This window comes from Eptatretus burgeri, chromosome 4 (genome assembly GCF_056783735.1).
Source record: "Eptatretus burgeri isolate ZD-2024b chromosome 4, Ebu_testis_v1, whole genome shotgun sequence".
NCBI classification, from domain to species: domain Eukaryota; kingdom Metazoa; phylum Chordata; class Myxini; order Myxiniformes; family Myxinidae; genus Eptatretus; species Eptatretus burgeri.
Window position 1 is genome coordinate 140,059,111 of NC_140964.1, and position 27,500 is coordinate 140,086,610.

General features: G+C 45.4%; 1 protein-coding gene across 2 annotated transcripts in view; it reads left to right on the top strand.

The window, feature by feature from the left end:
• LOC147029246 (natural resistance-associated macrophage protein 2-like) overlaps positions 1 to 27,500 on the top strand; it is a 118,763-nt gene that overhangs the window by 18,802 nt on the left and 72,461 nt on the right. The window contains exons 1-8 of one of the 2 annotated variants that reach the window (XM_085880162.1): positions 1,557 to 1,713; positions 1,879 to 2,034; positions 4,671 to 4,793; positions 5,287 to 5,406; positions 5,500 to 5,606; positions 6,006 to 6,076; positions 18,826 to 18,893; positions 27,301 to 27,456. In XM_085880162.1, coding sequence (XP_085736288.1) covers positions 1,630 to 1,713; positions 1,879 to 2,034; positions 4,671 to 4,793; positions 5,287 to 5,406; positions 5,500 to 5,606; positions 6,006 to 6,076; positions 18,826 to 18,893; positions 27,301 to 27,456 — 885 coding nt within the window. In that variant the 5' untranslated portion in view covers positions 1,557 to 1,629. Of the gene's footprint in view, positions 1 to 1,556; positions 1,714 to 1,878; positions 2,035 to 4,670; positions 4,794 to 5,286; positions 5,407 to 5,499; positions 5,607 to 6,005; positions 6,077 to 18,825; positions 18,894 to 27,300; positions 27,457 to 27,500 lie in introns of those variants that run through there. The other variant, XM_085880163.1, reaches the window with a different exon arrangement.

Genomic DNA, 27,500 nt, shown 5'->3' on the forward strand with positions numbered 1-27,500 from the left:
TGGTTATGGCTCTGATTGACCGTTTTGAGCGTGTTGACTCCTCATAGACACCTTTTTTAAAAAATAATATCCAGCACTATGCACTGGTGTGTACGCACACATCTACGACTTGGACAGTGATTTTCTCAGCATTGTTTCCATTTGTTTGATGATCCAACAGGTTTCTATAAGAAAAACATGCCAGACTATATTGTAAAGACAAGTTTTAATCCTTCTTTATTGTTTTTCACATCAGATGATACAGTGAACATGGGCATCCTGCATTTGAATGGTCTTCCATCTTCAATGTTTTCTTAGATCCTCCTGGTCCGGGATTTATATTTATTCCCCCCCCCCCCACCTGCCCTTGTCTTTTCCATGGAACATCCGAAAACAAATCATAAAATTATAAAATTTTAAAAATTGAATTTATATTTATATTTCGACCTACCGACCCTACATTTTAGCTGAAGAACTGCGTAAACCAAGTCATAAAAGAACTAAGGCCTTACTTGCAGACGATGTTCTTTGGGCATTTTGTGTTGTGCTGCTGTTGTCCAGTCTGTGAGATGAAGAATACTTCGTGAACTTTATCCTCATTCGAAAATCAAATAACTCTCAGTTCCCATTCCCGACTTGCATCAGGTACGAGTCAGCAATAGTCATTGAATGAAAGAGGGAAGTTCACAACCACGAGGAACGCATTGCTTGAGAAATTCCAGAATGATGAAATGTAAACTGTAGAAATCCTCAAAAACATGTGGTTTGCTTTGAAAAGGCAAATCTCGTGAAACTTTGCTCACTCACAGTAAACACACCACTCACTCACTGTACACGTGATTCTCGTGTTGAAGCAGAAAACGGATTAAAAAAAGAAAAATTAAAGTCCTGATTTTAATAAAACATTAAATTCTTCTTCACTACACTTGCCATTTTCGACGGGAGAGAGAGAGAGAGAGGGGGGGGAGAGGATTGGGGGAGAGAGATAGGGGGAGAGAAAGAGTGGGGGAGAGGATTGGGGGAGAGAGATAGGGGGAGAGAGAGAGGGGGAGAGGATTGGGGGAGAGAGAGAGAGAGAGAGGGAGAGAGAGAGAGGGGGAGAGGATTGGGGGAGAGAGAGAGAGGGGGAGAGGATTGGGGGGAGAGAGAGAGGGGAGAGAGAGAGAGAGGGGGGAGAGGATTGGGGGAAAGAGGGGGAGAGAGAGGGAGGGGGAGAGAGAGAGAGGGGGAGAGGATTGGGGGAGAGAGAGAGAGGGAGCGAGAGAGAGAGAGGGAGCGAGAGAGAGCGAGAGAGAGAGAGAGCGAGCGAGAGAGCGAGAGAGAGCGAGAGAGAGCGAGAGAGAGCGAGAGAGAGCGAGAGAGAGCGAGAGAGAGCGAGAGAGAGCGAGAGAGAGCGAGAGAGAGCGAGAGAGAGAGATAGATATTGGGGTGGGAGGGAGAGGGGTGGAAGAAAGAAAGAAAGAGAGAGAGGGGTGGAAGACAGAGAGAGGGAGAGGTGTGCATCACATTCAGTCATCAAGGTTTGTGCCATCCCTCGGATGGACGTTAAACTCGACGACCCGTCTACCAGCATCCGTTGTTGGACGTTCTTTCCAAACTGGAGGAAAGTTATCGCCGGCATCCTGAACGAATTATAAATTCCTGTCCTCAATGACCGCTGGCATGGCAAAGGAAAACCAGGCAGCCTCTCCCTCGCCAAAAGACTGCTTCGGCAGGATCCACACTTTGTCATGTGTACGATATACTGATGATGACGATGAGATAAATTGCACAAATCCTGACATATGAATAAGAAATAAGATGATTCAAGTTTTTTTTAATTACTGATCAAAAAATTCCTGGAATATATAATATGAATAAATGAGAAAAGCATAAGAGTGCTGTGGATTTATTTTTCAGAGTGACATGGCACAGCATCGTGAGATGAAGGACGATGGAGAAGACAAACCCTTGATACAATTCAACAATAATCCTGCGGATCTTGTTCGGGATGATGATGATGATGAGAGAGCTCACTTGAGTGACTCCATTTCTGTACCAAAGCCGGAAAGTCAGGTGACCTTTGTTTTTTGTTCATGAGTCCAAAAGAGCTGTCGCAATAAAAATGTCACTGTTTTTTTTTTTTGTACACAATGTCGAGGCTCGTATAAGAGCGAAAACACAGAACATATAACAAGGAGAGCAGGAAACAAGAGGAGTGGGAGATGGAAGCACAAAACAGTGGGGAACAGAGACATTAGGAGATTTGTGGAAGGGAGATGGATGGAGTGGGGTACATGGGGTAAGCAACATGAACACAACAGGGACTTTCAGGAAGGAAGGAAGGTTTGGGGTGGATTAACCGGGGGAGAAAAGATCGTGGTGTTGTATGGGGGAAGATAAGAGATGGTGGTGAAGAGCTGTTTTGAAGACCTGGAGGGAAGAGTGGGATTGAAGAGAGGGGTGGGAGTTTGTTGGGCAAAAAGGAAATGTGGTGTTAAGGTGGGAAAAAGAGGAATGAAAGAGTGAAGGTGAGCAGTGATTCTTGATTTCGGTTGTTTCACCAAAAGGAGGTTGCTGGTGGACGTTGAACACTGAGGAAATACAGGGGGGGACCTATCACAGACAGAGCGGTGGGGGGGGGGGGGTGCAGGGGTAGGGAGCAAGGACAGAGAGGAGACGGTTGAAGACAGAAAGACCACTGACCTGCCTGCGGTGAGAGAGTGAGAGACCCAAAGATTCAGCTTCATCACGGGAGATACCAATGATCTCAAATGCTTTGGTTTCCACAGCGTGAAGCCGAGCTCAGTGTGAGGCAGGAGCACCAGCCCAGAGGGGAGAGCAGTATTCCATCAGGCCGTGGATGAAAGCTTTCTATGTGGTCAGAAGCTCAAGTGAGCCAAGGAAGGATTTTGTACAACAGAGGATTCAGTGACTGGCTTTGTAGGCCAGCTTGGAGATGTGGCTTTCCCAGGAAAGATCTTGACAGAAGCAGATGGCAGTTGATATAAAGTAAATGAGAGGGTGAATAGAACAGAAAGAGGATGAGCAAGAGCAGAGGAGTAGGTATTTAGGACACGTGGGGAGAGGAGAAGGATGAGATTGGGTGGTGGTATTGTGAAGATGGGAACGGGCGGAGGAGGACCAAAAATTGAGGGGGTGGGAAGAGGGGGGGATGTGATGAGATTTGAGGGGGAGGCAGCTTTGAGAAGGGGTGTGATGGGGGAGATTAGAAAGGGAGGGGTGAGGGGAGACATTTGAAGGGGAGGGGTGAAGCGGGAAATTGGGAGTGAAGAGAAAATTGAAAGAGAAGGGTGAGGGGGGAGAATTGAGGGAGAAAGTTGTGGTGGTAGCTTTTGAGAAAGGTGTGGGGAAAGCTTGAGGGAGGTGGGGGAAGAGAGTGATGTTTGCCTTGAAGAGGGAGGAGGTGGCTGAATTCAGATGGAGGGATGAGAGGGAAGCTTTGAGAGGGACTGGAGGTGATATGAGCAGGCATGGTCATGTGGGAGGAGGGGGAAGGGAGGAGTGTGGAGAGGGGAAGGATGAGACTGGGTGGAGGTATTGTAAAGTTGGGAGCGGGTGGTGGGAGGAACAAGATTTTGGGATGAGTGAAGAGGGGGGGGTTGGGGGGGAGTGTGATGAGAGGAAAGAGAGCATGTTTGAGATATTGAGGAGTGTACTGAATGAGAGAGTGAGATACTTGTTCGGTTGGAACGGAGCCCATGGATATTTGAAAACCATCCAGTTTGGGAAACCAGAGGGGGAACTGTTGTAAAGGCAGAGGAGCAAAGAGAGGAGGTAGGATAGGGAGGGGGAAGATGGGAGGAGTGAAGAGGAGGTAGATTTAAGGAGGTGGGATGAATTTGCACTGAAGTTGGAAAAAAAAGAATGATAATACCGGAAGATGAACGAGTGTTGCAAAATGGGATTAAATTTTTTTTAATGGGTCAGAGATTTGTTTAAATTAATTGGATGATGGATGGAGTGCAGAAGAATTGAGAGAATGAAGGAAGTGCTGTAACAGATGGAACTTTTTTGACACGGGATGAAGGAAAGATCGAAAATAGCTCAGATTTTTAAAGAAAAATAAGAGGAAAAAGAGCACGGTCGAGAGAGGAAGTCGAAACATTTTGAGACCTTTTTTTTAAGATTAGGGACCTTTTTTTAAAATTCTTTTTGGCGAAAGGGAAAAGATTCTTGTTTTATTTATTTATTTAAAATATATTTTAAGACATGAAATTGAGGGGATAGTTGGGACAATTGAGGGAGTAATGGAGGGATAGTGGGGAAAAATATCAAAAAAAAAACTAAAGGTGATAAGGAGAAAATACAATAAACACGATCGTGCACACAGACAGGAAGAGGGATTGGCCTCAAGGAAGAAACCCGATATGAAAAGATGACGAACACTCACCAATTAGCACAAGTTTTAACACAAGAACAAACTCGAAACACCCAGTAAACACAGAGATCACAAAATGACGGTAAAAACGAACGGAAAACTTATCGTTGAGGAAGTCGGCAGAGACCCTGAAGAGGAACTGCCACCATCGCTCAAGAACCGGAACCGGAAATGAAGTTGAAAACTTCATAAAAATGCATCAGCCAGGATGATTGAGTTGCCATAGCAACATGCATGATGAAAGTGAGTGTACCAAGTTATGTGTAATCATTAAATGTCAGACACTAAAATGTTCTTATTTCTCTTTCAGAGGAAATTCTCATTACGCAAGCTGCTGTTTTTTGTGGGCCCTGGGTTACTCATGAGCATTGCTTACCTGGATCCCGGAAATGTCGAGTCAGACCTTGAGGCCGGCACCATTGCTGGATTCCAGGCACGGCTTTTGTTTTTATCCACAGTGTTTGTTACTGTTGTTCCCAGAGTACTTTCGCGGGAGGGGAGTGGGACAGCTGGGCACCCATGAGAGGTCGTGAATCATTTAATTGCTGTGAATCCACCACCTGAATAGGTCACGACTTATTTTCATGGTGCTGCTGTGACGGCTCCCAACCACGACAGGAATTTAAAACTTGGCCACGGTCCTGAGTACCAGCACACAATGGCTTACATGTTTATAAATGTACTGTGGGGTATTTAACAGGCACAAAAAAGGGCAAGTAGATTCGGCAGATGGATGAATGTGCTCTTTGAAGCCACTGATCTCAGCTTTGGTTGTGTTCTGGGCCACACATCAGCACAACCTTCCATTGAATAGTATCGCTTGTTATTCTGATTAAAGTAAGCATATCCATTTGACGTTACTTTCCTTATTGACAGATGAAATGCTCCATCAATCAATCCTCACATTAATTTCCTTTTTTCCGCAGTTGTTATGGGTTCTCCTGATTTCCACATTTCTTGGCCTGCTCCTTCAGCTAATGGCCGTCAGACTCGGCATCGTGTCTGGGCAGAACCTCGCCGAAGCCTGTTGTGATATTTACCCGAGGGTTTGTGATGGTTTTCTGCTTTCTTGATGAACTTCACATTCACCTTTTATATCCCAGGAAATGTGGTGTTGTGTGCATGTTTTATCTCCGTAGGTACCTCGTTACGCTCTCTGGGTCATGATAGAAATTGCCATAATTGGCTCCGACATGCAGGCAGTCATTGGGTCTGCCATTGCCTTCAACCTCATCTCTTCTGGCTGGTGCGTGCTTTTGAGCAATGCATTCCGATAGCACTAAGCTGTACCAAAAGATGATCTGTCAACGAGAAGGCCAGGAACTAAATTAAGAATAGATAGAAATTACCATAAGTGATGGTCGGTCCACCTTGAATAAAACGAAAAACTGACGTTTCGGGCCTTACCCTTCATTGGAGCAAGAGAGAGAACAATTTTTGCTCCGACGAAGGGTGAGACCGAACATGTCAGTTTTTCCTTGAATTCAATGCGGATCCACCACCACTTTAGGTGATTCATATCGAGTCTTACTTTCTTTACCGTCCACGTGGATTGCTATTTGTGTTCAGATACTAAATTAGTCTTGATGTTTTGTACAATTTCACTGCAAGGGATAAGAAGGAAAGGACCATTTGTATTTTACAGGATTCCTATTTGGGGTGGTGTGATTATCACCATTGTGGACACCTTCGTCTTTCTTATGCTGGACAGATATGGTAAGTCCATTAGGCCTCAGTAATACATGAGTGAACATAGCTGAAGCCATTGTTGGAGAGAACTGGTTAATGTGGAACGTTGGCATCAGTTCCAAAGCCTTTAAAATACATATTTTAGGATTTTAAGATTCACAGTCTCAAGAATCCCAATACGTATTAGCAAACAGCCAATCTGGGCCTGGACAGATTGTGATTTTAAAATGTCCTTAGATCATTTAGATTTCCCTGTTTTTCTGCAAACTAGAAGCACCCTACAAGAGCGGGCAGGGTGGTTATGCCATTATCCTCATTCAAATGTTTAATTCAAAATCTTTATTGCTGCATCATTCAAAACACTTCATTGCACTGGAAATTGTGGAGACAGAAATACTGTACAGCAGACCCTCCCCGTCCGCGAGGGTTACGTTCTTGAAAAACCACGATGCGCAAAGTTAAGACCTCATGGGGGAGGAAATAGTGTGATGGGAATCAACTCTAAAATTTATCCACTTCTATTTTTGCCTTAACTACAGTCGTAAAAATGAAAAACACTTACAATTGTACTTTGGATGATGATGATGATGATGATGATGATGATGATGATAGAGGGCGTTGGAGGTTATTGAGAGGATGTCGACTTCCCTGGCTTGTGGACGTCAGGGTTATCAGACTTTGTAAAGAAGGAGGTGATCTTTGTCTACTTTGCCTTGTTCTACATGTCCTTATAAACCTCCGTATAAGGTTCCAAAACAACGTCCATCTCGCGCTTCAATTTCAAGCACCTCTCCGTGAAGACTATCAAAACCCCCTCACGATATGTTCCTCAATGTTTTGTCCCAAGTGTTCTCTTTCACGCTCCTTGTATATGTATATATATATATATATATATATATATATATATATATATATATATATATATATATATATATATATATATATATATATATATATATATATATATATATCTTATTTTCCCCTTCTTCGCTTCAAAACAAACAAACAAATATTTTCACTCAAAAAAAATCACCAACTCATTCTGCCTCTTGTATCCTTCCTTGGTTCATTATTTTTCTTCCTTTCTCACGATCTCCCAATTGAACCAACATTCCTGAAAATTGAATTAATTTCCTTCTTGCTTAAAAAGCTTTTAATAACATTTTACATAATGTTTCATTTGCCTCATTTCACGAAAACCCCAAATGGTCTTCTTCTTCATAGCTATTTTCTGTCACAAACACCCCACAATATAGTTTAAAGACTAGCCAAAACTAAATCACTTGATGTCACATGATAAGATAAATCATGCGATATCACGTGATAACAGTCCATGCGGCACAATATCGAAGGAGCGACTGAGGCTGCGATGGAGGGGAGTGTGAGGCTGTGAGGTGAGATGGAGATGCAGGGTTGTGTATTACTCCACACCAGACTGCGATGGAGGGAGGGACCCATGCTGCGATCGATGCATTTTACCACAATAATTCAACCACGTTCAGGGCAGGACTTCTGAACTGTCGTGTGTGGGATTTAGGCCGGGGGCCAGTGGGACCTCCCTTGCCCCCCCCCTTTGCGACAATTTTTCACTGATACCACAGTGTTCATATATATATATATATATATATATATATATATATATATATATATATATACATCCCAAGTATCAGAAAAAAGATGTTCCCAGAAAAATAACTCATTTGCACTATGCTTTATTAAGCTGTTTCCATTTTTGCATGTATTTAAGCTATCCAAACATTATTCTACATCTCTGACAACAAAGGAAATATGTTCACTTTATCCCTTGACCCTCCAAACATATGTGTAGATTCCTCATTTACAAATTTCCATGTACCGGAAGTTGAGATATTTATGAAAATGAGAATTTCCATAATGGCGGATCCTAATTAGCATATCAATGCATTTAAAATTATTTCCACTACTTTTACTCAAACAGTAAATAGTTATGTTTCCCTTAAACACCAACAGACATCAAGTCACAGTTATGTATTATATCAGGCTCAGGTAATTAATTCTATTGATTAATCTGATTTCGCATGATTTTCGAACGATTCATTGTGCTTTGTATTTTATGCTAATTAGCCGACTTAAAAAAATTCAAAAATTTTGATATATTTTTTGCCAACCTGGCTTGTATCTGGCAACACTTAAGTAATGTTTTTTTGACAAAAAACTGACATGGAGGGTAATTACAAGGAAAGAAAATGGGAATTCTTGCATTTTTGTGGGAATTATTGTCTTCAAGTCAAATTTAATCAATATGCAAATGAGCTAATTAGCATAAACAAAATATATTTTAATACGGAAATGTATAAGCTTTAATTTGACACCAATTTTGTGATTTTGTGTTTATATTTAACAGAGATATTGACATTTTTCCGATCTTTGTGAGATTCGTCTATTTTTGATTGGTTGCCATGGAAACAGCTTAATAAAGCATAGTGCAAATGAGTTATTTTTCTGGGAACATCTTTTTTCTGATACTTGGGCTAGATATGAACACTGTGGTATCAGTGAAAAATTGTCGCGGGGGGGGGGGGGGTGCAAGATAGGTCCCACTGGCCCCCGGCCTAATTTGTAATACCCTCTCCCACCGAGAGCAGCGCTCCACGACACACATTTACATGGAGAACTTGCATCGTCACCCTTCCCCATCACCCTCAAGACCATCAGAAAAGATAAAAACACCCCTACGCACTGTTTTGGGTCATGCTGATCCCATGTCGCAAGTCTATATGTAATTGGCTCAGAACTGAAGGAGTAGTAACACACACACACACACACACACACACACACACACACACACACACACACACACACACACACACACACACACACACACACACACACACACACACACACACACACACACACACACAAACAATGATTGACTTGAATGAACCATGGGTGTGAAGATGAGATTTGTGATTGTACCCAAAATTTGCTGCTGTCCTAAAGAGTTGACCAAAGAAGGGAGAGCAGGGCACGTGGCAGAGGCGGGATTATATGGACGAGAGCAAAAATGGATGAAAACATAAATACTCTCTCTGCCACAAAAAAAAAAAAACCAAACACATGATTGATGTTGATGATATTTATTTGTGTGACATCATGAGACACAAATGAGGTGCAAACCTCTGATGGAGATAAATGCTGAATAATTGCATGTCCCTTTAATTGTGACCTAATCAATTGATGCTGCCTTGTGGGGAGTGTTTGCACATTGGGATCCGATGTTGAAGTATCGATCTCAAGAAGGAGTATGTCCACCCCTGGCAGCAATCATTGCATCACATTGATTATGAGCACTCAAATCTGAGCCTGAGGAATGGCATTCCATACCTGAATCGGCTCCTATTTCAGCTCATCAAGGGTCTGTGGCTGTCTTGGCAAGGTTCACACATGACAACCAATCATATCATGGAGAGTTCAATTGGATTTAAATCTTGTGGGATGGCAGGCGAGAGTGTCGTGGCATCAACGTTGGCATTGACAATAATGCTCCTTGTTGGAATGTTGTGCATGAAGATGACTCCTGGACCATGTTGCTGTAAGATGTTATTCGTGTATCAATATGTAATACCCCAAATTGGTATTCTTTACCAATCACCTTTCATGTTACAGAATAAACTAGAACGGGCACTAAGTAGAGCGCATACCTTCGCCAACGCTACATTTTGCCCCCCCCCCCACCCCCAGAAACCGTTGATTGTGAGGGTATTTAATCCCATACCACATCTGCCATCTCATATGTGTTATGATGGCTTAAAAAACATTAAATTTCCTGCTGTTTGACCCTGATTCACGTACATTGTACAATTTCGGTATGAACTCCCTGACCTTTTTGGGTGTCGGTGTCAAGTCAATCTGACGACAACTGGTCACATTATAAGAAATTATTTTCTGGCATTTTAGGGGCATTTAGCACACACGAGTTTCTGTTTTTCTAAATAAGTTATTTATTGTGAACAAACAAACATTCATTGTACAATTAAAACAGTTAATTGTTTGGTATTATTTGAGAACAACTGAGAAACTAACAATGCACGGTTCATGCAAAAATTAATCCTGCAAAAGTACAATGCCCAAACTGGTAACCAAAGGGACATATTAGCCTGAAAAGGACGTCTTAGAGTTCGTCTGAACGAACTACGTACATCATTTGACAAAACACGAAACGTGGAAGAAAAATGAATTGTAAATTGGTCGAACATGTAAAAAAAAGTTACATTTCCAGAGAGACACAAATTATATCGTGGTCAGAGTAATATGTGTCCACGACCTCAACGTGTACGGTGACAGGGTGATTGACGTAGACGTGGTCCAACAGCGATCCTTGGTCAGTCGTTGGTCCGGTCACACACTGGCGCAACCCGTGGTGAGTCATCAGCTTGAGGATGTTGTGGTCAGGGGTGTGGAGTAAGTTCGAAGTTAAAATCTCCGAGGAGGACGGTCAGGTTTTCTGTGTTTCGTGTGGTCAGCAGTTGCTGAAGACGGTCTTTAAATCTCGTTGGACTCTGTGATGGAGGCCTGTACACGGTCACGATGTTGATTGTCGTTCGGTGAGTTTTGATGGAGATTCCTTTGTGCTCAAGTACTGTGGCTGGCGTGTCCAAACTCGCTGGCGTCATCCCCTCTGGTGCCATCATCAAGATGCCGCCTCTGTGAATTCCGTGGTCGAGGGGCCTCTCAGCTCGGAAGCACTTCACGCCATTCTTGAGCAGTTTCTCCGGTTCCAGTCGTTGGCCGTCATGCAAAAATGTCTCTGCAAAACAGAGAACATCCATTTTTCTGATGGCTGGATCGTTCTTCATGTCGTCCAAGTGCTCAAGATAAGATCTGACGTTTAGGAAAGCAAACCTGACGCATCTGTTCTCAGTCTCGTAATGCGCCAAGCGGTGTTCCCTCTTTGGAATGTTGTTCAAACGATCCATTTCTCGTTGAACGACTGGATTGATGCGGATGTGACACGCATCGAACCCGAGAAAGAACAGTCCTTGCAAAGTTCGTACACGGCTCATGGCGACGTATGCCTGGCCTGGCATAAATTTTCCTCTGCCTTCCATGGAAACCACAATTTGCTCAAGAGTTTTTCCTTGGACTTTGTGGATGGTACGGGCCCAGGCAAGTGTGAGTGGAAACTGGGTTCGCCGAGCCTCCACGGATTGTCGTCCTCTGCCTGTAAAGAACTGAACCTCCTGCCTGATGATCGGAACGGCGTCAGGATATCGTTGCCTGTACTGACTCTGGGCGATAGCATCTTTGCCGACACGAGGACTGTCAAACTTCACGAGAATGACGATCACTTGATCTCCTGTGGTCTCAATCCCAACGACAGTTCCACAAACACCGTTGGCTAATCCGTCAGACACGTTGATGTTGACTCGTGCACCCTCTGTCACCATGACAACTTCTCAAAGTCCTCCAGTGTCTGATGATTTAGTTGACATCACCACATCCAGCTGGCCTGTGTGGACATCCTTTCTCTTGTCAATGGCCTTGATTTCATAGATGCGTGACTGTGATGTCCTGATATGTGACAAGTTGTGGCTGTCTACATCTTTGTTGGTCTTAAAGACGTGCAGGGCATCAGCAGGATAGGTAGGGTCAGGTGAAGTGACGACTCGAGTCTTCAGTAGCTTGATGCCGTCATCTGTGCAGGAAGCTGTTCTGGCCCTCATGAGCAAATCTGCAAATTGCTTGTCGTCCTTCTGCCTCATCCTCTCCGTCACCTCGATCATGGAAAAGTTTTCCACCCAAAGTGATCCATGTAATCTGGCATAGCAGTCAGATGGAAGGCCAAATACATGATCTTGACCCACAGGTTGCAGCTGAAAGAGATCCCTGACGGCAAGGATGCTGACATCTCCAAAAGGAGAGTTGGGATCTGATTTTCCTCTAATGTCCTGTAGTCGCCGGTGGATGTGATAAAGGAGATCGGCTCCAACCATGGAAACCTCATCAATGATCAGCAATTTGAGCTTCCCTATACGCAATCTGAGGGAGTTGAGCTTCTCGCTGCTCGCAGGCATGTATTTTCTCTTGCTGCGTGGACCACATGCAAAGCTGAAGGCAGAGTGCAGTGTCATGCCCTCGATGCCAAATGCAGCTGTTCCTGTGAAAGCTGTGAGAATGACGGGCAGCTCATCAGGCTCAAAATATCCAGACAATGGCTTCAGCAGTCTCATTGTCTCGTAGTGCACAAGTTTGATGATAGGGCTCTTCCCGACACCGCCTGGTCCACTGAGAAACACCCTGTAGACTGGAGCTGGTGCATCAGACTTGAGAGCGCGTATCATGTCCTTGCACCACTTGCGGTGCATTTTGATGACTTCCATTTGCTGGAGGTTCAAGGTTCTCATCATTTGTCTGTATTCTGGAGGTGTCATTAGTGTCTTCCCAAGTTCTGCACTGAAACGAGCATGGAGTTCTGAGTTGTTGGAGCGTGCCTCAGGACCCAGATCAATGTTCTCTGCTGAGTTTGGTTGCTCTAGAAATCTGTCGTTCACAGCTCCCTCGTCTGCTTGTTGTGCTTCTTCGTGCTGTGCGTTCGGTGCTATGGCGTCCCAAGCGTGTTCAGGAGGGCCAAACTCGTGAAGATCCTGTAGTGCTTGATCAATTTGACCTGCATTGTGTGTGAATTTGTGCTCATTGTCTTGGACATGAACTTGAACTTGTTGGAACCTCTCCAGGAATAACGCAGAGTTTCCTTTGATGTCAGTTTCCTCATTCCACCAAGGATGGTATAACATCAGGAGGTTCCGGTACTTGGCTTCTCCCTCGGCTTTTTCCTGGTGGAATCTGATGATGCAGGGTTTTCGTCGTCTGTGCATTTGTCCAAGCCCGTTTCTTAACTGGATTTTCGTGGTAGCTGCGCCTTGTGGTTCATCATCCACTTGAGCTTCATCATCAGACAGGATTTGTGGTTGATGGTCATGTCCCTCTACAGCATTACCAGCGGTCGTGGTGGTATAATTTGCTGCAAACTCAGCCAGTGACATGTCCTCGAGAGTATGTGGCCGAGCTGCGTATCTGTCGAGGAGAGATGTACAGTAGATGCTTTCTGAGTCATCGTCCATGTCCATCAGTTGAGCCCGCGGTTTAAGCATCGCCACTCGTTTCTCCTTTGGGGCAGTGTTGACAAAAACGACTGTTCGACTGCCTTTCTTCAGTGGCAAAGAAAGGAGTCTGTGGGCTGCTTCCTGAGCACTGACCTCTGTTGTTCAGGAATGCTGAACCAACTTTGCGGAGTCTTGACTTGATATCTTCTCCTCGAGATTCGTCCACGACTGCTCTGAGTAGTTCTCCCATGGCTCTCTCACTTTTCAGCATGTAGCTCGTGATGTACATGATGCAAGAATATGGATCAAGGATGAACTGGAGATCCATGTTTGCTCTCCATGTGCGAAGGATGTCTGGGTTGTATTGGTTGACCCATGCCTCACGTGGTTGACGCTTCAGAATGATCTGTTTTCCTGCCTTGGCAACTTTCAGCGCTTTTTCATATTGGAGCTGATCAACCTCGGCTCTTTGCAGCAAATCCGGAAGTGTGATGTCCCGAGGACACTCTGGACTTTCGAATTCCCGTTTCACTTTCAGAAGAACCTCTTCCTTCTCGCTGATCTGGCGGGTTGCGAGAACAGGATCTTCTTCTGTTGGTGGCTTGGCGATGACTGTTGTTTGGCTCGGTGGATGAGGAAATCTGAACCGACAGTTTTGGCCTCTTCTGCAGGTGCGCGAGTAGGTGTGGCTTTGGAGAGACGTGACGAGTTCCTTTAGATCGTCATCATCTTCAGGTATGGAGCAGGATTGGTAGCTGTCAATGAACGCAGATACTTCTTCATCCGTGTTGACGCCAATATTTGGTGCGTCTTTTATCCACAGGATCGTGTGCGCATGTGGCGACCGACGAGCTTGGAATTCCACGCGGATCATGAATTCCTGAAGATGTCCAATGGGATTGCTCTTGGAGCCCATGAACTCCTAAAAGAATGTCTCGAGTCTGTGTTGAAACTGTCTGGCCGCTGTGACTGGGTTGTTTCTGAGCCATTTACACTTGTCCTCCCAGGTCATGTTCTTCACATCGTCATCACTGAGTTTGGTCCCGTATTGCCTGGCTATGCTCTGGATGACATCAAGCCATTGCATGTACGCTGCTGAGAGTGTCAAGAACCAAGTGGGAGTGCCAAGTTGCCGTACCATGGCAAGTATATCCAGTAGCGTCGTTTTCCAGTAAGCAGGAGATCCACGTACGTTTTTCAGAAACCTGAATGCTGTGTCTGTGCGGATCATTGCTTGTACATTGTCAGATGACTTCAAGAAACCGGCGTTGATTGCACGGTTCTGGAAGCTCATTCCGTGTGTTTGTCTCATCGATATCTGCAGATCATCCCGTTTTTGCTTGGATTCCACTGTGTACTGTGCCGCAAGCAAATAATCGATGTCCTTGGCAAAGCGTCCATCAGCATCCAGTAGTCTTTGATTGAAGTACTTCCTTGGAGTAATGCTCTTTGGTCTTTTCGTGGAAAGTCCACCACTGCCATGTGGATACTTGGAAGGATTGCCGAGTTCTTCAAATAATTCATCAAGCAGAAAGGCACAGGGTTTTTCATTTTCTGCTGGAGCCACTGAGTAAGTCTTGTCGGCATTTCCTTCTTCTTGAAGAAGAGTGTCGTATGAAATTCCTCTCGGTCTACTTTCCTGTTCCGAAGCGAGGTCATCTTGTTGCTCTTTGTGTTGGCTCCTGGGGCTGTTGCTTGGTGTTTCCTGGTGGTTGGTGGAGTTTTCTAGAGCCACGTAGTGTTGTTCTCCAATCAGACCCAGTGTGATGGTGTTGTCGCTTCTTGTGCCTGTCGGGTGAATGTCGTGCATCCAGTCTGGGGTGATAGTGTTCAGTACCTCGATGTTGATGTTGAGCATTTGAGCAACAGCCTGCACTGCGATGTTATCGGCCCATTCTCCACGGCGAAGTGCTGTAACATATCTGGTCATCGTGCGGCTTGGTGATTCCTGTTGACTCGGAGTTATTGCTTGAGGATTCCCAGGAACAAAACCAGCATATGTATGAGACGAGGCGGAGTTTTCAAGGAAGTGTGCTAGCTGTGCCCTCAGTTCAGATCCACTTGCTGACTGCACGCCTGCAGCTTGCAGGGATACCGAGACAGCGTGAAAGAAGCAGTTCTCACCTGCCGGTACATTGACGATCTCAAGATGTCGTGATCTTGCTAAGTGTTGTAGACCCTGATAATTATTTGGCATTACCAGTGATGATGTCATCGGTGATTGTACATTGGCTACAGGTGGCGTGCCTTCGTTGAGAGTCATGGCTTCCCACAGATCAGATTCATCCTGTTCCCAGATCGCTTCCCAATCCTTACAGATTGTAACATCTTTGTACAGTGGATTGTTCTGCTGAAGCCACTTTAGAGCCGCCATGATCTTCTTAGGACGTACATATTCGTGCATCTAGTGGTCTTTGTACGCGAGCTTGCGCTTTATTTTCAGTGGAACAACTTCTGCGTTCTGTGCCATTCGTGGAAGCAGTGTTGTCACTGTGTTAAGTTTTGATGGCACATTCACTGCACTGCCGTGAATGGATTTCTGGCCACCTTTCGGGAGGGATACAAGCTTCATGAACGGAATCCTTTGGCTGATGAGTCTTAGTTCCAGGGGCCGAAGGTCACCCATCTCAGGCGGGACGTCGTCAAGTGCTAAGCCGTTGGCCCATGACTGAGTCAGGATTTGTCCTCTCTTCAGCGTGCTGTGGCATGTTGTACAGATCCACGACTTTCCATTGGTTTCCAAGGCATAAACATGTTCCTGGATCTGTTTTATCAGTGCACTGTTGTATTTGGCATTGTTCATTTGGACAACAGATCTCCTGTACATCAGGCGATGGCAGGAGCAGCATACATAAATGGGGCCCTCTTGGATCTTGGCTCTGAAGTTTGCGGCACACTGTACAACAGTAGGTATAGAGGAGGCCTTGATGTTGCGAGATCGTGTGGTTGAGTCTTTTTTTGAAGCCCTGCATGTATCTGTCTGTTCTGGTGTCTCGGCTGCAATGTTGTTTTGCATTTTCTCCCTCATTGAAATCCTGCGTCTGTCTGCCTGTTCTGGGGTTTCGCTCAGACGACAATTTTCCATTGATTTTCGTACGGATTCTCGACGTTTCTCGGTGTCTTCTTGTGAGTCCTCTTCTCGTCGACTACGCGCCATTTCTCGTAGTGTGGCGCGACGTCGTTCAGTTTCTTCCAAAGACTCTCCTTCTCTGTGTCTCTGGGTCGATTCCCTCTGTGACGCGCGGCGTCGTACGGTTTCTTCTGTTGATTCCTGTTCACGCCGAACCCGCATAATTTCCCTCTGGTCTTTTCGTTTTTGCTCATGGCTTTTTGATCTGGATCGAGGCATATTGTTGTTTAACTTCAGGTAGAATGTACAGATCCAAAACTGGCTGTAATATTGAAAATGATACTTCGGTAAACCTATTTATACAAAAATAGAAATTTGCTGACAGAGCATGAACATTGCACAATTCAGATACCTAATTACACCAACTGATTTCATCATTTTTGCACCTAATGATTTCATCATTTTGTAAATAAGTGTGACATCAGCACGTTGCAATACGTAAGTTTCATGTTAAAGGATTGTGCTATTGTTTAGCAAGCATGACATCATCTGCTTGTGCAATAGACAGGTATGACATATTAACCTGATTGTGCTATTTTTAGAAATTATGACATCAGCTGGTTGGGAAGGAGAGAAATATTACATCAGCTTGGTTGTGCTGTTTTTTTAGAAAGTATGACGTCAGCATGTTTTACAATAGAAAAGTATCACATCAGAGGATTGTGTTATTTTTCAGAAAGTATGACATCTGAAAGTACTAATTCAGCTGTGTGTACTATATGTAGAGCGTATGACATTAGCTAGTTGCACGATAGGGGGTTTGAAGTACTATTGATAAATAGAACTATAAGTTGTGAAATACGCCTCTCCTGGTGCCAAAGTCCCATTGGTTTGCATGGAGAGAACTATGTTTTTGCCTGCTAATCCGTTTTTATTACCTGCGTCCTTACAACTGTAAAATGTGCATATCTTTTATTTTTTTTAATATCTTCAAATTGCACCAGCAGCCAAAAGCATCATGGCACATAAGAATGACACATTTGAAGCACACATCTGGTGATCGTGCTTTTTTAGAATGGTTGACATCAGCTGGTTGTGGTTGCGCACTCCAAAAGTAATACGTCAGCTGGCTCCTAATTTATAAAAAGGAACATTTTTTTTGTTTAGTGTGCGTTCGTACCACTAAGGTATGCACATTTTGTAAGTTCAGTGACACCCCCCCCCCCAATTCTTTAAACTCACCAATAAATTCACTGTCAAATATTACACATCACAGGATAGGGAATTGAATTCTAAACATTTTGAATCTACTTTCATGCAAATTGTATAAGAATTGACCGCGTTATGATAATAAAGGTCATTGACCCCCCTGACCTTTGACCCAAACCGCTAACAAAGGTAATGACGTCATTGTGTCATATCATATATCACAAGATTGGGCATTGAATTCACAACATTTTGGCATTGGTTGCATGCAAATTGGATAAAAATCGACCGCACTATGGCAAAATGACGATTTTGACCTTTTCATGACCTCGACCTTGACCTTTGTACTCTTAATTTTGTAATTGATATTAGAGTGTGGGGAACAGAACAGTCAACATTTTGGTGTTGGTTTCATGCAAATCAGATAAGAATTGACCGTGTTATGACTAAAACCGCACATTTTGCAATGTCGTGACCCCCCCTGACCTTTGACTCCCAACCGCTAATAAGGGTTATTACGTCATTGTGTCATGTCACATATCACAAGATGGGGCATTGAATTCTGAACATTTTGGCATTTGTTGCATGCAAATTGGATACAAATTGACCGCGCTATGGTAAAAAGACGATTTTGACCTTTTCATGACCTTGACCTTGACCTTTGACCCGATCGCTCCCAAAATCTAATCAAATGGTCCTCGGATAATAACCAATCATCCCACCAAATTTGCTGCGATTCAGTTCAATACTTTTGGAGTTATGCGAATAACTAACAAACAAACAAACAAACAAACACATATTCACAAATAAATCAACAAATACACAGCGATCAAAACATAACCTTTCTCAACAAAGTTTGCGAAGGTAATGATGAGCATGTATCGCAGCACGCCGGTGGAGCATCTGCTTTGCACCGCTTTGCAGGACAATGAGAGGTCTATGACCTCAGCAGTTCGATGAGACTCCTGCTTGACAATCAAAATAAGAGGACATTGGGAAGGCAGAGTTCATGAGCTTCATGTTTGCACAACTTTACAATTGAATGGGAATGCAGAGTTCATGAGACTCTGCAATGCCTTTGGTTCACGATTTACTGGCGTCAGCCGAAGCAGCTTAACTTGCCAACCAAATGAAATAAAATAAAGAAAATATTATATTGTTACACAGTGAACGAAAACACTATATCGATTTATTATAAAAAATAACCATCAGTATGCAATGATCTGTTGCACACACACACACACACACACACACACACACACACACACACACACACACACACACACACACACACACACACACACACACACACACACACACACACACACACACACACACTTCTTTACTGGCCTTAAATGTTTAATCCAAGCTATCACTATTTCATTGCTAAGCTATGACTAAACGTGTACGTGCTCCAGGTCTGCGGAAGCTCGAAGTCTTCTTTGCCTTCCTGATTGCGATCATGGCTTTCATGTTCGGATATGAGGTGAGTGATTCCCATTGAATAAGAAAATTTGATGTACGTGTATGCTGACGACCAAACTTTATTTTCTTGAATTCGGCCTTGCATTTTTCACTCCCAATGTTGATCAGCCCGGTTTGGGGCTTATGCTGTCACGCCCGTTCATCCATCCATCCGTCACCTCTCCTCAAAAATGACTGCACAGTGCTTTCAAATTCACCACATGTATGTATGTATTTATGTATGTATGTATGTATGCAATATTATATCTGGGAATGAGGTTTTGGGAAGTCCTTATTATCTGGGAAAAAAAAAAAAACAGCTTGAATTATTTTGATGATTTTGGGATTGGAACTAAAAGTCATGGAATGCACAATTTTATTTCCGAACTTTGGCGATCAATTTCATTCTTATGGGAGAGAATAGTACAGGATTGTATATGCTTTCGGGAACCATTATTTATTTATTTATTTATATACACTTTACCATCATCACGACAAACAGCCCACCTTAAAATATTAATTTAAGGTGGTATGTTCGTGTTACTAAACACACGACCTGCTTCTTTTTCCTCTCTAATTTATCAAAATACACTTTACATTGTTGCCAACACTTTGAGAGGAAAAAAAAGGTAGGATGCAAATGATCCATGGTGCGACGGAGTGAAGCGACCTTGGAGGGAGGGTCTGGGACAGCGGTGTCCCCTCTCCCATGGCAGCGGCATTTTGTAATTTTAATCTTAAATTTTTATATCCGAACGCACTCTTTTCTGCAATATTTAAGCAGAATAATCGTGTTTTCCTGATGAATTTAAGTTGTTGTTTTTCCATGTAACTGCTGAATATGTTTTGGACTTTATACAGTATTGTACTCGCAGAAGTACCTGACATTGCCCAGTGCTGTGCCAATCCTGTTGGCATTTTGAAGAAATCAATGTTTTTTTTAATATTTTAAGTGGGTGCCAAAAACACTTCCCCACACCCACGAAGGAATGGGGATGGGGATCATTCAATATCACCTATTCTCACATCGGCTCAAACACTTCTTTTTTTTTTGTACCCCTTGTCGAGGCTCGTATGAGAGGTAACACACAACGCACAGCAAGGAGGGCATGAGACAAGAGGGGCGGGAGTGGGAAGGACAAAACAGTGGGGAACAGAGACATTAGGAGATCTCTGGAAGGGAGAGGGATGGGGCGGGGAACATGGGGTATACAAGATGGACATTACAGCGACTTTCAGGAAGGAAAGCAGGGAATTTAAAGGAGGTGGGTTTGGGGTGGATTAACGGGGGAAGAAATGATCGAGGATTTGGATGGGGGATGATAAGAGGTGGTGGTGAACAGCTGTTTTGAAGGTCTGGAGGGAAGAATGGGATTGAATAGAGTGAGGGAGTTTATTCCAAAGGTGGGAAAAAGAGGAATGAAAGAGTGAAGGTGAGCAGTGATTCGTGATTTTGGTAGTTTTACCAGAAGGGGGTTGTTGGCGGACCTTGAGCACCCTGCGGAAATGTGGTGGGGATGAGAGAACTCCATTTAGGTCCACATGTTGACTGTGACAGGAGAGGAAGTCTGCGAGGTATGAGTGGAGATGGCTTTGGATACCATAGGAAGAGAGTTTGGTGAGCAAGGCAGGGTGCCAGACCGTGTCACAAGCACATGATATGTCGAGGGATGTGGCTCTGATTTCATGTCCACCATTGAGTACCTCATTCCATTGTTGGGAGAGCAGAAGCAGAATATCCAGGGTAGTGTGCCCTGGTCTGAAACCAAATTGATGATCGGAAATCAAGCCATTGGAGAAGAGGAAGGATTTAATGTCTGAAGCGATGATGGATTCCATAACCTTGCTGATGATTGGGAGATGACTGATTGGTTTGTAGTCGCAGGGATCTGTTTTTGCACCTTTTTTGTGCAGGGCAGTGATGTTTGCTGATTTCCAAGCAGATGGCAGATGGCCTTGAGCAAATGAGAGGGTGAACAGAACAGAGAGAGGGTGAGCAAGAGCAGAGGAGCAGGTTTTTAGGACACGTCAGCTGATGCCGTCTGGACCAGTTGCAGAATCTGAGTCGAGGTTTGACAGCAAAATGTGATGATTAAAAAATGTGATTATAAAAAAAATAATTCCAAAAGAATACAACTTTGAATTGTTTTTGCCTAAAACACTCCCTCATACTCACTGATGAACCTCTGCAAGTTTGACGTCGATCTTTTCAGCCATCTTTGAGAAACATGGTGACACACAGAAACACACAGGCAGACAAATGGCTATTATAGTGTCGATAACATTCAGTATGTTGTCATGAGTAAAATATGAACTCAAATTTAATAATAAACTTCGACATGGCCATGCCCAACTCTCCAATATAGACTTCAGGTAGATCAACTGCAATTCCCTCATGTCACTGGGGTGCTTGGAGACCTAGCGCTATCGCCGGGCGAAGGCCGGCCAGCAAGGTGATGTCGTGTTTGTGTGTTTGTGACTCGTGAATATGGCTAACACATTACAGGCCAATGAGAAACATCCTACGCTTCATATGACAAGTATGATTTTACCATTTCCACGACCATCACAGAGCTTTGAATTATTTCTATACATCGACTTTGCCATCACCACCACCTACATACCACTCGCTTCCGAAAGCCCAAGTCACATTTGCTCTACGGCTAGGATACGGCGGCCGTACCTCCCCCCCCCCTTAATTGACAGAAACGTGCGGCGGCCGCAGAGTTTCTGAAGTGGCCTCAGGGTGGCCCTACGCCATATGGCTATCTTTTACAGGCCGTAGGGGTCGCCATGGAATTATAGCACGGAGTTATAACTTTTTTCATTTCTATGTTGGCCGTAGCAATTCGACAAGCCAAGCTGTGACATAGATGTGTTCCACGTAGACCGTATGTAGGGCGTTCGGTGGGCTTGCGTTATTCGTGCGGCTGCCATAGGCTCTTATCAATGAAAAATGAATTTTGCCAACCCCCAAAAAATTACGGCGGCCGCACTATTTCCACGGTCGCCGTAGGGTAGTCCTAAGGCGTCCCTGTGTTCAACGTATGGTGGACTTGCGGTCTGTGTGACTACCTGCAGGCAACGCATGGTCGACGCACGGTTCCCCTACGCCCGCCGTGCCTCCTACGTACGGCCTCTATGGCAGTCCGCGTCGACCGTGCGTCGACCGTGCGTCCACCGTGCGCTACCGCTAGAGATCGGAGTATAGGTGTTTGCCTATACACAATGGCTATTATTATATAATGGTTTGCCTTTTGTCAGGTCAGGTTAGATCTGTGACCTGCTACAGGTACCATGTAAACCTGTACTAACCTGTTCCATGGTCGGGTTGTCGGCGACTAAACCGTCTCCCCCACCAGGTTTTCTGGTGAGGAGGGTGTTTGGATATGGACACCCAGCAGGATTAAAAACAAAACCTGTCAAAGGGCGGAGGAGCTCCTTGTGAGCCAACGGCCATCCATATCTAGTGCCCAACTGTGTCAACGGACGTCCTCCTGCAGTTGGGTTACTTCTTATTAGGAGGTTGGTGGCAGGATTTGCACTCCAGCCACCGTAAAACGCTTCATTCCGCAAAACGCAAAAACGCAAAAAAATCTGAAAACCCACTCCGTGGGAGTACCTCCTGTGCAGCTTCCCTTCGCAGGGCAGCTCACCGGATGATGGGATTGGGGCAAAGCTTTGGGACCCCCAATCTTTGATAGGAGGGAAACCACGGGGTAACATCCCTGGGTCAGATTGCGGGAGAGTGTGTCGGAGTGGTGCTGAGGTGTCGTCCACCAGACGGCGGTCTCCTTGGGTTAACCTGAGGCGGTCCCTTCGGGTGGGTGCCTGGAATGTCCTATCCCTAAGAGAGGATGATCACCTGTCTCTGTTATCATCTGAGCTCAAGCGTTTGGACATCGGGATTGCAGCTCTCTCTGAGGTTCGGAGACCGGATTGCGGCGAGATAATGGTGGGTGGTTACACCTACTATTGGTCTGGTCGCTCTGATGGTTACCATACCCAAGGAGTTGCTGGAGCTGTGTCCAATAAGCTGACCCCAATGATAATTGAGGTAACACCGGTCAACGAGCGTATTATGAGATTAAGGATTCGTCACTCCTTAGGTGTCATTTCCCTGGTCTCTATTTATGCTCCGACTGAGGCGAGTGATCTCACCGTGAAGGATGCATTCTACGCCACACTCGAGTCTGTGGTTGATCAGTGCCCCAGACGAGATACACTTCTAGTCTTGGGGGATTTCAATGCATCGACTGGAACTGATAGGGATGGTTATGAGGTGTGTGTTGGTCCCCATGGGTCAGGAACTATGAACCAGAATAGCACTAAGTTCCTTGACTTTGCAAGAAGTCATGGACTTAGGGTGGCTGGTTCATGGTTTCAGCGCCCGCAAGCTCATCGCTGGACTTGGTATTCCAACGCTGGCGGTGTGGCAAAGGAGATTGACCATGTCCTCATTGACGGTCGTTGGAGGATGATCCAGAACTGCAGGGTCTACCGGAGTGCTCAGTTCCTCAATACTGACCACAGGCTTGTTGTAGCAACTCTAAAGCTGCACCTTAAATCCTGGAGAATGGTACCATCCCAGCCTAGGCTGGATGTTGCCAAGCTCAGGGATGAGAGAGAAGCTGAGGAGTTTGCGAACAGGCTGAGTGGACACTTGGGGGGTCTGGGTGCTTTGGGGGGTCCTGAAGAGTTGATGTTGATGTCGTCCTTGATGTTGCCGGTGGATGCCTTGGAGTTCACCGCAGGGCAAAGAAGAATTTTGTCTCTCAAGGGACACTGGATACCATTGACCAGAGTCGCAGGGCCAGGCTGAATGGCAGAGCTGAGCTGTTCAGGGAGCTGAGGCGTAAAACTGTACGTGCACTGAGGGTGGACAAGGAGGCCTATGTGCGAGGAATCTGTGAGGGGGTAGAGCATCACCTGTGGACAGGTGATTCTCGTCCCGCTTACAGGGGAATTCGCGCATTACGTTCATCCAAGCCCATCCCTCGGAGCACTGCAGTTCGAGCAGAGAGTGGTAGGCTCTTGACAGAGGAGTCTGAAGTGAAGGCCCGCTGGGCCGGTTACTTTGAGCGGTTGTACCAGGCTGATCCCCAGCTGTCGAGTTGGACGTCAAGGGTGTTACAATCCCTGCTGCTGACCCTCGAATCAACTGTGGTCCACCATCGCTGTGGAAACACGGGCTGCGGTGAACCAGTTGAAACGGGGCAAAGCTCCAGGGATCTGTGGCATCCATGCTGAACTTCTCAAGGCTGGTGGAAATGCTGCACTCGCGTTCGTTGCATGCAGTTTTGTGCTCTGCCTGGCACACAGGCATCATCCCCACTGACTGGTAGAGGAGCCTTGTTGTCCCTCTCCGGAAAGGGAAGTGTGATTGCCAAGACTGCAACAACTGCCGAGGGGTGACGCTGCTCTCAGTGCCGGGCAAGGTCTTTGCTCGGATAATTCTTGATAGGGTTCGCCACCATCTGCTTGAGCACCAGCGTCCAGAGCAGTCAGGCTTTACACCAAAGAGGTCAACGATTGACCGTATCCTTGCACTTCGTGTCCTCACCGAACGCAGACGAGAGTTTCGGCAGGGGCTGCTTGCAGCCTATGTTGATCTCTGTAAAGCGTTCGATTCAGTGAATCGGGATGTCCTCTGGAGGATTCTTGGTCTTCGTGGGGTGCCACCAAAACTGATCGATCTGATGTCTGAACTCTACTCTGGTACTGAGAGTGCTGTGAAGTGTGGTGGTACCATCTCTGACTTATTTCCAGTTGTTACTGGAGTTCGTCAGGGGTGTGTACTTGCCCCCACACTTTTCAGCACTTGTATGGACTGGATTTTAGAGAGGATGTCGGAGAGATCAAGTTGCGGTGCATCGTTTGGCAATGTCAAGATCTCGGACCTTGATTTTGCAGATGATGCAGTCATCTTTGCGGAGACTTTAGACATCCTCTTGGGGGCCCTCGAGGTGCTGAATGAGGAGTCGGAGCCGTTGGGATTACGGATTTCTTGGGTCAAAACAAAGATCCAGGCTTTCGGTGACATCTTGGATGCTGCTGTCCTGTCTGTGTCTGTTTGTGGTGAGGATGTTGAGGTCGTGGATAGATTCACTTACCTTGGCAGTGATATTCATGTCTCCGCAGGTTGTGAGCCGGAGGTCAATAGACGTCTGGGTCGGGCCTGGGGAGTCATGGATTCACTGGATCATGGGGTGTGGCGCTGCCGGTACCTGTGCGGGAGGACGAAAGTCCGAGTCTTCAGGTCCTTGGTACTTCCAGTCTTGCTCTATGGGTGCGAGACTTGGACTTTGACCAAGGATCTGAGACGGAGACTTAATTCCTTTGGTACCAGGCCTCTTCGGAGAATCCTTGGCTATCGCTGGTCGGATTTTGTGTCCAACGAGCGGTTGCTGAGAGAGACTCGGATGAGATTTGTTACCTGCATAGTCCGTGAGCATCAGTTGCGGCTGTATGGACATGTGGCTCGTTTTCCTGACGCTGATCCTGCTCACCAGATTCTCTCAGCGAGGGAGTCTCATGAGTGGAGGAGGCCAGTGGGCCGACCACGTGCCTCATGGTTGCAGCAGGTTGACCATCATCTCAAGGAGATGGGGATGGGCCTGGCATCTGCCTGGGGGATGGCCAGACGGAGGCCCCTGGAGTACCGGCGGAAAGTGGACGCAGCGACGCGCTGTTCTGGCACATGCTCCCATACCTGACCTGACCTGACCTATACACAGTGGTGCCCCCAGAATCCCAATTTAATTCGTTCCAGGAGGCTGTTCAGATTGCAAAAAGTTCGGATTCCAAAACTATTTTCCCAATAAGAAATAATGGAAAGTGAATTAAGCCATTCCTGGACCCCAAGAAAACCCACTTTCAACTGACATTCCCCATGTTTAAGGTAAAATAAGATGAGTAAATGACCTTCGGTGGCGGTGTATTGTATGTAAACTGGTACAATCACCACATCCAAAGGTCCACACGGGCTCGAGCTCCGGCCTGGGTTCTGATTGCTCGCGCACTCTGCGAGCGCGCTGCCCCAGGGGCAGCTCATCAAGCATCATGCCCCCAGAACCACAATCACTTTCATAAAATTCATCGGGCTGAGGTAATCATGGATATTCCAAATTACGACCGGTTTTTCTGTGAAATTAAATCCTTGCCCGAAAGTCCGTCACACCACGTGATCGGATTGCTTTTTTGTCATTAATTAAAACACAAGATGAGTAAAAAAAAAAACAAAAAAACAGCACAAATCAAGGTGAAAACACGAGGTAAAGTTGCGATCGACACACGAGAGATGCTTTCACGAGGACTTCCACCGACGAACTGAATGAACAAAGCGTGAAGATGCGGGTCGAACAGGTGGGGGAGACACGTGAACAAACATGAACGTTACGTTGTGTTCGGATTTTTATAATGTATTCGGTTTTTAGGGCAAAATTCATTTTTCATTGATAAGAGACTACGGCAGCCGCACGAATAACGCAAGCCCACCGTACGCCCTACGTACGGTCGACGTGGAACACATCTACGTCACAACTACGGCATGTCGAATTGCTACGGCCAACGTAGAAATGAAAAAAGTTATAACTCCGCGTTATAATTCCACGGTGACCCCTACGGCCTGTAAAATATATCCAAATGGCATAAGGCCACCCTGAGGCCATCTCAGAAACTCTGCGGCCGCCGCACGTTTCTGTCAATTCAGAGGGCGTACGGCCGCCGTATCCTCGCCGTAGAGCAAATGTAACTTAGGTTATGTGGTGGAGCTGCGTGCTCCACCGCGTGCCCTTCTAGTTTTCCCTGTACTCAGTGGAGTTGTGGGTTCGAACATGGCATTAATGGATCTTTTCCACAACAGAACAACACAGTGATCTTCCATTTGAAATGCAAATTTATGACTTTCGTATGTTCAAACTAATGGTTACAATCGAAATAATATCTACACCTTGCCAGGTGATTGACTCTTGAGCTTCTGCAGCAGATGTAGTGTCTCAAAGTGAGTGTTGATCAGTGACATGTCGGTCGTGTCACCTCCACATCAACTATTCATCTGACATTGGTCGATTCATCTCCACATCATCGACTTTGGCTGATTATGGAAAATTCGACTGCTTTTTTGATTTTCACGTCACTTACATTTGCAGTGAATATAAAATTGATCATTATGGTATTCATGATGTTGCATATCGAAATTTATTTTGTACTTTTACCGATGCTGTCGTGTAGACCAAATATTTACCTGCAATGTCCTCTCTTCCTGCTGATCTTACTCCACCAAATGCTTCCTGTTCAACGCTGACCCATTGCCATTATTTTGACCTTCCACCCTTCTCCTCGCATCAATAAATTGTTGTAGTCGCTGATTTTCCAAAAACCATGATGTCAGTTTCGAGGCCGTGCCACTTGCGCCCTTGTGTTTGCAGTACATCAAGGTGGCACCGAACCAGGCGGCGGTCGCTCGTGGAATGTTCGTGCCCATGTGCCGTGATTGTGGAACGGCAGAACTAGAGCAGGCTGTAGGTATCGTGGGTGCCATTATTATGCCACACAATATCTACCTGCACTCCGCACTCGTGCAGGTAATACTAACTAACCACCTCTGCACTACCATCCACACCACAAC